The 13,413-nt window shown below is 34.4% G+C and overlaps 1 protein-coding gene across 2 annotated transcripts in view; it reads left to right on the top strand.

The window, feature by feature from the left end:
• The window catches only part of LOC140160997 (gastrin-releasing peptide receptor-like), a 42,076-nt gene extending 29,363 nt beyond the window's left edge, over window positions 1–12,713 (top strand). The window contains exon 2 of one of the 2 annotated variants that reach the window (XR_011860059.1): window positions 11,428–12,713. Coding sequence is in view for 1 of the 2 variants with exons in the window: in XM_072184364.1 (XP_072040465.1) it covers window positions 8,055–9,143 (1,089 nt within the window). In the remaining variant the exon portion in view is untranslated. Of the gene's footprint in view, window positions 1–8,054; window positions 9,412–11,427 lie in introns of those variants that run through there. The other variant, XM_072184364.1, reaches the window with a different exon arrangement.
• Window positions 12,714–13,413: the final 700 nt, after the last annotated feature.

Genomic DNA, 13,413 nt, shown 5'->3' with positions numbered 1-13,413 from the left:
ATTAACTGTTAAATATGAAAAAATATTTAAAAATATTTTTTTTAAATTGCCATAAAATGCGTTTTGATTTTAAAAAATCAAAATGTCTGATGTGCACTCATGTCCCACAAAAATACTGTGCAAACGTTGCTATCCGATCCCTTAACGAATGGTGCTACAATCATGTAATTTAGCTATATTAAATCTTATAAACAGTGTCAGTTATAACTGGCTTTAAAAGCAGAAACAATAAACCATGAGTCATCTGATTATGTTTCAGCTAAATAAAAGTCAATGTTTCTCAATGTTGACTTTTTGCAGTCATGTTTCCCCTCACGTAAGGAGTTTACTATTTTCGACAATGCTTCGAGAAGAGGATCGTGCACGTTTGGTTCTAAATGTTACCTCCATCATACCTCTCACTTGCATGTCTTAACATTGACACTACCGTATACATTCAAGTTCAAAGTATTTCAATACGTTGAACTTTAAAGGGTGATTCTTACTCGCACCTTCCATAACTTATTTTAGCTGCAATCAGCAACTCATAAAATCTGTAGTACGTACGTACAAACGTTAAAGATATAGTAAAAAAAACGTTTTCTTTACTACAGTTGCCGTTTTCATGAAACTTGATATGTAGGTTGTTTTGGGAGCAAGCTCGGGTCGTCAGGGGTCGTCATCGACTGCGCATATTAAGTAGCTCATTTGCATATTTTGTTTTCTTTTGTGGTCTTCTGAAATATAAACACATACCATTACTACAAAAAGTTAAAACTGATAACTGACTGAGTATACTGATAGAATTAAATGCATAATCTTTAATGTCACACGTATTTGACCGTATAGTTCTGAAATAAGATATTCTAATTGTCTACCATGGACTTTATAGCTACGTTGCAAGGGAGATAATGTGATGTAATAACAGGACATCAGCCGAAATTTGAAAAGACATATCCAACCTTTCAGTAATTTAAAAATAACATTGCGTGATATTTTAGTTCCGTTGTACGTTTGGTAAACATGATAGATAATAGGAGGATGATAGGAAACTAGCTACAGTAAAGATTCGCCTAATGGTGCACTTGGGGCTCCTTTTCCTTGCGGGAAATGTCACGTGCAAATAAAGAGCTCCCTGATCTGAAATCCAAACTAGAATTAAGGTTTCATGCCCTTATTTGTGGTGCGAATTTAAGTTGTGCCTAAAATTCCGCTTGTGTCAAGGGAGCCCATAGCGCCATTAGGTGAACCTTTACGGTATAAAGACTGCAAAAAATGTAACGCAGCCGTCATAAATACACCTATAGCTTCAGAACTATTTTTGACACAGAACTGAGGATGGTGTGTTTACGCGCAATTTGATACAGTTGTCCAGTTTTGTCCAGTTTTGTTCAATATTAACAATAACAACACACCAGTGTTTTGAAAGAAAAAGAACAAAATTTAACAATTCTGCACCTTTTAATCTTATCAGATACCTTTTTGCTTTCAATTTGTTTGATAATTACTCTTATCTTGCTTCATTTTGGTAATTTTGGTATGAAAACGTAACTCGTCAACAACAGACTACTGAAGTGTTTCATGGTAGAAAACCAATATATTTTATTGATTGCTATTGAGACCACATAGGCTTTGTAAATACCTCAAAATAACATACATGAAACTAAAATGAAAACCACATCGGTATTTTGAGAACAGTTTGCGAAGTTTTTAAATAATATTCTGGAGACGAAAATTGTGTCTCTACTCTCTTAATTCTTAAAGATTTGATTGGTTAAAATTTATTTTTAAAATTATTTTCACCAATGCTCTTTCAAAATCTGAATTAAATTTCGCCGTTATCTTTGACAAGATAACGATGTGATATATAGGGTAACAAATGCGTACGCGTAATTATTAATACATGTAGCTTTCGTATCTACAATGGGCTATTCCGGTTAAAATCCATACACCCCTTATGGAAGCTGCTGCTGCTGCGTTGCCATAGTCCTCATAGAACCGTCGGCATTCTCTTGCGTGCTTTCTCTCCACGGCCATTCCACCATTAGTCCACATTCTGATGTTATCAATCCATCCTGTTTTCCTTCGACCTGGCCTGGCTTTTCCTTCTACTTCTCCTTCAATCGTTATCTGAACAACTTTTCTTCAGCTGAATGAGCAGACCTTGTTTCTCTGTGATGCCCACTTTCTGACGGATCCATGCATTGGTTTTCCTATCTTTCCAACTGACCTGAAGCATTCTGCGCCATACCCACAGCTCAAACGACTCTATCTTCTTGATATCGCGTTGTTTTAGGGTCCAACTTTCTGCACCATACAGGGATATACTCCAGACAAGGGATCTCACCAGTTATGGAAGACATGACGTTAATCACCCACACAGGGAGTGTACATTTTAAATGAAGTCATATCTTCCATAGGGGAATATAGATTTTAACTGGAATAGCACAATGTATTTCATATCCATTTTCTTGCGCTCACACGAAACTAATGAGACTGTTGTGTCAATTTCTTTATACTGTGTACTATTTACGCTGATGTCTTTGCTGAAATGACAACATAATAGAAATATGATGAAGAAAACAAATATCGCTGTCTCTTGACAATGAATAACTCAACAGTGAGCGTATAAACAATCCTTTTTAACATGTTTGCATTTGAACAGGGAATAGTGACAGATTGTGAAAGAAGGAGCTTACTTCATTATTGTGAAACTAACAGCATAATGTAGGTCAGACGGAAGAAATTCATTTTACTTACGGCACACTAAATATGAGCATCACATGACGTGCAGATAAACCTTGAAATGTTGAGTGGTATATAATTCTTGAAAGTAGATTGTGTGATGTCGGGGTTCTTATTTTATAAAGAATTGAAAACCTGCAGCCGACGTGAACTGAAATAATGGTAGCTGTGCACAACGTGAGCGTTTCTTATTTTTAAATCAAGCACTACTTTGTCTTTACTGTGCGTTTTAAATTAATTTTCACCCCAGTATATCCTAAACAAAGATAAATATGTCAAAATTTAAAAACGTTTAATCACTGTATCCATTAGCTCTGATTTAAGACCTCATTTGTTGAAATGGGCTGAAAATTAAAGAAACGGTCGTTAAAACCCCAAGGAAGAAACGAAATCAAAAGTTGCACTTTAATATTCTAATCAATGGAAAGCACGGCGCTACAGTAGTTTTCTTGTTCGAGAATGCTTTGTGTTCAAATCATATAGGTCATCAAATGGAGCAATCTGCAACTTTAGAATTTGCATCTTCCTTGACATTTTGGATCACCGTACGTCTCTTTATTTCTAGATCAATTTCAACGAATAAAGGTCTTACATCCCAGCTCAAAGATGCGACTACTGGTTCTAATCATGATATATCTGTCTTTGTTTCGAATATACAGGGATATACAAGTTATAATAAAGGGTACCTTCATTTTTTTCTGTGTGTAAAGGGTACCTTCATTTTTTTTCTATGTTCAAATCATATAGGTCATCAAATGGAGCAATCTGCAACTTTAGAATTTGCATCTTCCTTGACATTTTGGATCACCGTACGTCTCTTTATTTCTAGATCAATTTCAACGAATAAAGGTCTTACATCCCAGCTCAAAGATGCGACTACTGGTTCTAATCATGATATATCTGTCTTTGTTTCGAATATACAGGGATATACAAGTTATAATAAAGGGTACCTTCATTTTTTTTTTCTGTGTGTATATAATTTAAAAGGATGGGATACAATAAAAGCGTCAATAAGGATGAGATATATATATTAAAGAGGCTTCAAAGCTATTGAAAGTTAGAACATCAGTCAATTTGTGCAAAAGTCTATTACAAGATACAAGAATAGGATTTTAACACACCACTAAAGTAACTACTTTCTTTTTGCAAGATCGTAATCCAAAATTCGTACATCAAATTCATAAACTGGAATAGCAAAAAAAAACCCGAATTATGTGTTTTATTTTGATGCTGTTTGTGTGTCAAGCGCCTCTCGATATCAATTTGATGGTACCAAATTATTGATACTTTTGTTGCTAGAGTAAATTGTGATGCATTATCAATCAGGTATGAGAATTTAATGTTGCTTTAAATTTGCGAATTGATGGAATAAGTGATGTTTTAGTTTATAGGAGGTAACCCTATTGGTTTAGGAAATGGATTGTCTTGTATATGTGAGAAAACGAGAACAATATCAGCGTAAATGTGATTAATTAGCAAGCAAATACGTTAATACGCTTGAACTGCATTCTGATCCGGCATTCCAAAATAAAACGGTGTGCCGTATTTCCGTTCGTGTGCATGTCCACTACGCTCATTATCAGTTTAGACAAGATAACTCATGTCTTTTATTTAATTCGCCTCTGAAGTATTTCTTTTTAATTTTGTGCATACCATGTAGGTGTACATTTCATATTTTACTTTCATTTTATGATTTTATTATCGTTAGAGCGTCCTCTATACTTTGATATATATTTCGGAGTGAATCATCTCGATTTCATTCCTTACCTACCGGGCGTATGAAATTTCGCTAAAATTGGTAACCACAAATCACTGTTTTTCGGAAATACATCGATTAGGAGCGTCAAATTTCAGGATTGTAATAAGAAAAAAGATGATCTCTTATATGCCAAAACCTCATCAATAATGAGAAAAATCGGGGCTGAGGCTGTGGATCAGATTACGGACCTTTAAAGGGGCACCATGGTAGCATTTTTAAACCTACTGTAAGATTTGTAAGCTTAAAAATGATATTTAGATATTGAGATATTTAGTTGTGGTGTCCTAAAAACACAAATGAATACAAGAAAGTAGCTGATAACTGATTCATGTCACATGACATTTTTATAGAGAAAAATCAGTTCTGTCATAAGATTTTTCTTAATGGTTATTATTGGCTGAAAGACAACTAATATTCCTTAAAAGAGGTATGTATTTGAGACTTGAAGCCAATAATGATAAATTCAAGTGTGATGAAAGGCATAATTAAATGGAATAAGAAATATTGTTTCCTGCTCTACAAACCTGCAAACAAATTTATAGCTTTGGTACCATAGTGTAAGTTATTGTGATATTTGTTATGAAAGGAAACATCAAATATAAGCTTGTCTGGCAGTGATTGAACTAATGGGTTTGAAATTTGGAACCTGACTTCATGAAATATCGAATTTGTGACATTTCTTGATAATAATAATACGCACGCATGACATTTAAATTGATGACATATTGTGTGTGATATTTTTAATTAATAAAGATTATTGCAATATTGGCCAAAGTTAACGTATTTAGAGTTTAATCATAATAATCTGGAGAATATGTGGAGATGAGATTATTTTGCCTTGCTTTAGTGTTGAACGAATATGATGTGATCAAGAAAAATGAGTCGGATATCGGGAATACGGTATTTATTTTGAGATTTTGCCACTAATAGTATTCAAATTCCTTCGTATTGTATTGTTCTGAGCAACACTAAAACGTCCATGTCTCTGATACCGTAAGTTGAATAATTATGGTGGAGTTTTCAGCAAAATAAGGCTCTGCCATTGGCTCATGTAATCACATTGAAAACTGAATTTTGATTTCGATCGACATCAGACTCATTTATCTTGACCGCATCACATATAAAAATAGGAATAAGAAATCTTACATACACATGATAACTTTATTACCAGAGTGTAAGTTTTCTGAATGAGTTAATGCGTTTATATTATGGAACTTAACTTTACAAAATATTGTCCCTTGAGATCGAATATATAATGAGATTTCTTCCTGATAATAAGCACGCACTCAAAAGATAATAGTACCAAAGGATTCTGTGCCTCAACTGATAAGTGCAGACGCATTCCGAATTTACTTTCTTGAATACTGTATTTTTTGTCCTCATTTGGAAACATCTAGCCAGCTTGTTCTACTTTTCTTTGCACTTGAAGCCATGTGGTCATGGTGGTGGCTGATATTCGTCTAATGATTAATTTGAACATACAAACAATCAAAAGTGCTTTACTCACATATCAATTGAAATGGTATTTTTTTTTCATTTTGATATCTCACTTAATTCCATACCACTTACAAGATATGACAATTTATATGAAGAAATATAAGTTTTTCACTTTGTATTTCAAAGTAGACATTAATAGTAAATTCAATCAGATTGTAACAAGTAAGGCATTAAAAATGTGAATTACAAATTGCCCATCTGTATAACTTATTTTCTTATTGAATTTCTATCGTCAAGAAGTTATGTCTATTTTGCTCGCATTTTCCGAGATCAATGGCTGTTAAAGGTAACTGATTCAGCTGAAGTAAAAACGTCATATAATTAATAGAACATGCGTGCAATGGATAAATATAAATCCAAAATATATTAGATGTTGATTATTTGCAAAAGGTTCTAAAAATTACACAAGAATCAAAAATTCAATATATCCGAAATATATTTTGTTACTTCCAAATTGAGAATTGCCGCAAGCACGCAAGGGAAAGTCCCTTCTGAATGTAGTTTGAGGTATAGAACTGACCCAGTCACCTTTTCATGTTTCATAATCACCAGAGCGATTGTTCAATGCGTTATATCTCACCATACAAAACACTTTAGAATACTTTTATCATTTTTTCATAAAATTCTCAGAGGTACGTCATTGGAACTTATGATATAAATTGAAGAGCTTGCTATTAATGGTCCAAACATAGGCTACGTATGTTACGTGGACAAAATGTCAGAAAATAATGACAAGTCACCACGACACTAGAGACATTCCCGGTGCTATTCTATACGATGTTTTTGACAATTTGAAACCATATCACGTTGCAATTGTGTATTTCATCTAGAAATTGCAACCACGTAATGTCGTTATCACTGAAATAAGTCATACAGGTCCGGTGCGAGAGAAGAACCATAGCCTGGAGAATTTTACATAAGAGTGACGAGATTAAAACAGCCACAAATTAAATATATTTTAAGAAAGTCCAAAATCACTTCTTTTAAGCTTAAAAGCTTGTCATTTACTACACATGTTGAAAAGACAATGCCACAGAGGCCACAATGCTCTGATAATAATTATGTTTTGATATCTTCCCTTTTGAGTTTCATACTGCTAACTTGATGATGTATACCAATCAAAGATGGACATTTTAATTTAAAAACACCCATGGCATTTGCTGAAATGAATGCAAAAACAAATTATTGTATCATCTCAATGTGGGAGGACTTGTTGTAGTTGAGGTACTCAGAAAATAATGTAAATAAGACTTGAAACCAATTTGCAATAAATATCGTGGGATTTTATAAGTGTATATTTTCATGCAAATGATATGCTATCTGCAAATGTTATTTTCTCATTTCAATGCCACATTCCTGCTTTATTCGTGTAATTCTTTGACATACAAATTAATAGCAGAAGAAACTCACAAGTTTTGATAATAATACAGGATCGGTAAAAAACCCATGCCATTTGCAATAAATATCCTTTGAACATGCTGAAATGATTACAAAAAATCATTGTATCACCTCAATGTGGGAGTAAATGTAAACGAGACATAAGGTTGTACTGATAAATTTTGTGACTAATTTTTCATTTTTCTCAAAAAATAACTACACACTGGTAACAAAAGTTATGTATATTATAGGGGCACGGAGTCCAATCCAATATGTATTATAATGTGTGTAATCAGTGTATCTTTGATGCTAACTTTGTTTCATGTATTAGACACTGTAAATCGTTCTGATGTATATTTTTCAGAAATATGTGATTGTTGCATCATTGTATTATATTCTAAGGCGTCTTTAAGTTAATAATACGTCCCTTTAATGCAAGTCATTTATATATAAAGGGACTAACGTTGTAAGGAGAATTTGGAACTTAATTTGTGGACGACAAATGTCATGTCCCCAATTAGGATCGCCCAACGATTGTGTGCGACACGTTTTGTGTTCCTGCTTCCCGGTACATTGCACACCCCTGGTATAATGTTGATAGATCAGATAAGTACTAGATGCTCGTATCACTTTTTAATCACTCGTGTTTTTTGTTTTAATCACTCGTCTTTTGTTTTGCTATTTTTTATCGATGCAGGATTCTCCTACTGCGGTTATAAATGTTTCAAATGCTGAGCTAAACAACACATTTGGAGCATTGATTTACGAATCAGCTCCGACGTGGACCTATGCTCTGGCTATTATCATGGCTATATTGTCTTTGGTTGGTATCATCGGGAATGCCGCAGTGGTGTCTGTGATACTTTGGCATCCGTCTATGCGCAACACTCCAAATGCCTTGGTGGCATGTCTAGCTATAGGGGATTTAATGTTCCTCTTCACTTCAGCTCCATTCAAAATATACCACACGCTAATGGCAAATTGGCCTTTTGGAGAATTCGTCTGTAAACTATCAAATGGCGTTATTATCATCTCACTGAGTGTTTCAGTCTTTTCTCTCACCGCATTGAGCTATGATCGATTCAAAGCTATAGTTACGCCGATGAATTATACACAATATAACAGTACGAAGATTATCTACAGCATTATTGTTGTCATCTGGATTTTGAGTATTGTTCTTTCATTGCCAACTATTGTGTGGTCAGAACATGTAGATTGGGGTGGCGGATATTACGGCTGCATGTTTTTGGATCAGCATTCCCTTAATGCAAAAATCTATGAGTCCATGCGTTGTCTTCTGCTCTATGTCCTGCCACTCACGATAATAAGCGTGTTCTACACTTTGGTGTCTCGTAAGCTATTTCGGAGTACAAAAGCTATGCCCGGTGAAGTTCACGACAAGAGAGCTCAGATTGCTTCGCGAAAGCGACTTGCTGTTATGGTGCTTGCTATTATCGTTCTGTTTGCAGTATGTTGGTTTCCAGCTACCATCGTCACTTTACTATTTCAAATAAGCCCCAGTGTGGTCATGACCATGCCTATGGCATTCTTTCGTATCGCGGCTAATATGCTTGCATACTCAAATTCAAGCCTTAACCCTATTTTGTTGGTTATAGTTAGCTCAAACTACAGAAAACACATCGGGAACTGCTTGTGCGCCATTAAACCAAGAAAAGGAAAGAGATTAAGGAAAGTTGGACGGTCCGCTACATTTTCATCAAAAGTCTCTATAGGAATGACACCACTTGTTTCTGTGCGCACAAAGGTTACTGAATTTCCCGCGTAAGTGGTGTTCGGGTACAGATACCATGATCATTCACTCGGATTGACTCCTTGAACGATTATTGGAATTTCTAGAAGGACTGATGAAATGTCATTTAATGTAGGAAGATTTATCCGTTCTCCCTCGAGAAATAGCTGTTCAATAGTAGTACGAACATTGTCAAAATGCCTTTCAGAGCTATAAAAAAGAACTTTTTGCTTCTGCTCCTTTCGCCCCTTGCGCTTGTGCCAGAATCCTTTTTAATTGCCAATTGGATTCGAAAAAAATAAACTGATCTTTTAGCCAATAAGGTACAGCTCAACAGGAATTACTGAATTTTATTTTTTCGCAAAATTGTTGATCAAAAAATCGGATCGACCGGATGTAAAAAACCAATAAGCTGTTAAATATACGCTTACTCAAGACATTTTAATTGAAAAGACAGTTTATCCTCAAAGAAATGAAGAGCTTATTTCCAAACCGTGTAAAGTCCACAACCACATGTTTCCCATTTACTTCATCCATCAACAAGCCATTATTTACCACAACAATGCTGGTTAACAATATGCAGACTATTGTTCTCATTTGGGAATCAAAAGCCTCACACAGTATTGTTAATGTGCATACATCCACTGTTTGCTTTGTAATGGTGCATTTAACTGAAATTATAATACCTATAGCATCACAACTCATTGCAATATCACAAGGTAAATCAGAAACATGTGTTTGTGGACTTAACACAATATAATATATTATATATTATTATATTATTCTGTATGAAGAAAAACGTGTCTTAAATGATGTTATTTTATCATTATGTTAAAATATTTTTTTATTTTAAGATGTAAATTACTCGTAGGAAAAAAGGTTTCGTGTTTAGGCGACGAAAAAAAGAAACCCTGTTCTACGGGCGGACGGACTACTAAGTAGGGTCGGTCGGTCGGGCTTTTTTTTTTGAAATGACCCAAAAATCACCAAAATCTGTAAATATTTTGCAATTTGGGAATATACAAAAAGAAAAGAAATTTAATCCTGAAATTGTAGAGGAATATTTTTTCCCAATTTGTTCAAAATCTGGGTCGTTCGGGCCCGTAGAACAGGGTTTTCTTTTTTCGTCGCCTTATGCTTTAAATGATAAAAACTAGTGATTTATAAACAAAACAAAATCCACAATAATGTGATTTGCATCTATTAAGTGTAATGAGGTGTGGATATGATTCTTTTAACTGGTATATGGGAAACCCTGAAATACCCAATGACAATGTTAATGAATTTATGTTAAAAACACTTTTATCAGATTTTGTTCTTTATTCATTATCAATGTCTTTGTACAAGCACACATGTAATAGTGATGGAGTCATCAGGTCTTTTGAACCTTTGATGATCTTCAAGGACCCTTATTCCATCCATAAACTAGAGGGAACATTTCGCTGCTGTTGAATATCAAGGATTTCATCACCATTTATAGCAAATGTACATTGATCAGTTTTATTTGAGTTTTCACCTTAGCCGGGAACAAAAACAAGACAAAACAACAACATGTAATTATCATATTGTAGTTGATATACTTGTATTTTAAACAAACGTAAATAAACGTATCCAATTCGTTTTAATCTTCATCTGTTATGGGGTTTTTTTTCAGGAATTAATCATCATTATCATTAGCCACCTGATGCTTGTATATTACCAAATCGTAATATGGTATTACGAAATCGTTATGCTTATGGATGACTAGAGAGCGGATCGTAATTTCTATTCCAAAGGGAGTGTCTGTAAGAGACAGCCCTCAGAAAAGGACCAACTCAGATCACGCGCCAAATAAATTAGCAGTTCAGAAATGATAGTATTTTACCTGTCTTGAAAACAATAAGAGCTAAGGCCAGAAACTCCCACAGTGAGGACTTGCAACTGATGGAGTTCCAATATATAATGGCCCCGCAGAGCAAAAAAGCAAGAGTAACTAGTAAGTGGGAGGGCGTCAATATAGTAATCCTAAACGGCTCTATATATTCCGTTTAGAGCCATATGTATACTGACAATATACGGCAGTTTAGTTAGGTGACAGGTTGTGTTTATACACTTCACTTGATGCTCACTTTTAAGATTGGTTTAGACAAAATTTATTTTCATTATGAGAACTATTTTCTCAAAAAAGGAAAAGTTCTAAACCATTCCCTTGAGCACAATATGTTGAACGTGGAAGGTAAAAACTAATTATGTGCTCGATCCTACTAAACGACTGTGTAAACATATCACAACAAGTGTAGATAAATAAATACATTTCTGATTGTGAAATTGTGTATTACAGATCTTCCTTATCTGATGCGAAATGAACAGGCTCATAACAGGACTTATACGGATGGATGCCCCAATAAAAACATCGAAGTGGATTAAGGATGAAAGACAACCATCGTTGACGGCAGTGACGCGGACTCCTAATATGGAAGAAGAGAAGTTGATAAAGGGACTTGACCGTACTCAGTATCGAAAGCGAGACGGGCAATTTTGAACTGATTTGAATATTTACTTATAATCAATAGATATCTCAAATAAACAATCACACAAATATAATAATACAAATGCCGATTATTGAGGCAATGGATAAAAGGACCAATAAGGTCAGAATTAACCATTCCCGTAACTAATTTAAAATAACAACAAAAGTCTATTAACATGAACATCAACTATCAAAGACAATCATGAGTTGAATAAGTCTAAAGGAAAAATCAGAAATCCTTTCACATTACTGATATAATACAGGGTTACCAATGGACCTTCTCTTCACCATAATTGCCGTTGGTGAGGATCATATATATAATGTGTTTTGTAAGTTGCCCATAAAACGTAAAAAGGATTTCTATGCAATGGCATCAAGATTTTGTCTTAAACTTGAGAATGTAAGATCTTACTGTGTGGCAATGGAGTTAGTTTTGCAGGGATTTGCCATTTGATCCAGTACCATTTCGTTTAATACCCATTCGGTCTAATAATCATCTGGTCTATAACCATTAGGCCTAATAGCCATTTGGTCTTATACCTAATTGGTCTACAAAACATTTGGTCTAACAAGCTAACCAATTGGTCTATCTAGCACGTGTGAGGCTGAAAAGGCACAATAATGTTACCCTTCATGCTGTGATTGTGCGGTCATAGTCCGGGGTCACCGTAGTCTTAAATAAGGGCGCTTCTGCTCTTTGAGTTCCATAAACAGTATAAATTAACAAGCCAATACACGTAGCATTACACATAACTCGATATCGGCAGCCTACTACCATGACTACGATAATTGCCTTAGTCATTTATTTGCTAAGGCAGCTGACGATAAACCGTCAATACGGTCAAATTTTGGTGCAAAGAAGCAAATTTCGAAAAAGGGATATAAATGAATAAACGTCAAGAGGACATGAAGATAAGACTGGTTTTGAGAAAATAAATTGTTGATTTTAACGGGAACCCTCTTATTTTGTACAGTTTAGTGTAAAAACACTCTATGCATAATTGTATAGCTTTTGAATGAAGCCTAAAATAGATGACGCTAAAGGATTTATGCTCATTTTGGCAATTGCCAGAAATTCAACATTTTTGGTTAGATTTAGAGGCTTTTAAAAGAATTATTCAAGAAAGTAAAGATTTAACTCTATAAAATTACAGATACAAATTCGTACAATTATTTATATGGAAATAATCAAGACAGTAGACAAAAACTAATTCACGGTTGTTTGACGTGATCATTTATTAAATTTTCTAACAAAAAATTATATAATGTTTATTTCTAGACCTGGACATACCAGCATTAATATATTACTATATTTTTAGCCATTGATTTTGGGTTTTTTTATCGAGGGCGCTATTTACATATTTTTAGATTTAATTTAGCTAAATATTATAAGTTATTCCTTACATTTCATGATTAAAAGTTTTTGAAAATGTTCATGTTATTTGTTACTCTTTTCTGATGTTTTAATGCTATTTATATACCAGTGTTTACCCATTGTGAAACACGACTTAAGATCAACAGCGCCATCAGTGTTCACCTTTTCTTAAAGATAACGTTTTACATGCCATCAAACAACCGTTCATACTTACAGGATGAAGTGTCCTAATGAGATTTTACCGAGAGCTTTTGGAAGTGATATCCTATTTTTTTAATTAGCCAGCCGGTCATGAGCCCAGCTAAACTCTTTCGTAACATTTGCAAGGCCAGACAAAAACTTTGAAAGAAATACACGGTTATTTAATTTGAAACGCAACACACCCTGTCTTTATTTTGACAGAACACGAAAGCTATGATTCA

This window comes from Amphiura filiformis, chromosome 9 (assembly GCF_039555335.1).
Source record: "Amphiura filiformis chromosome 9, Afil_fr2py, whole genome shotgun sequence".
Taxonomy (NCBI): Eukaryota; Metazoa; Echinodermata; class Ophiuroidea; order Amphilepidida; family Amphiuridae; genus Amphiura; species Amphiura filiformis.
This window is presented reverse-complemented; position numbering and strand designations above follow the sequence as displayed.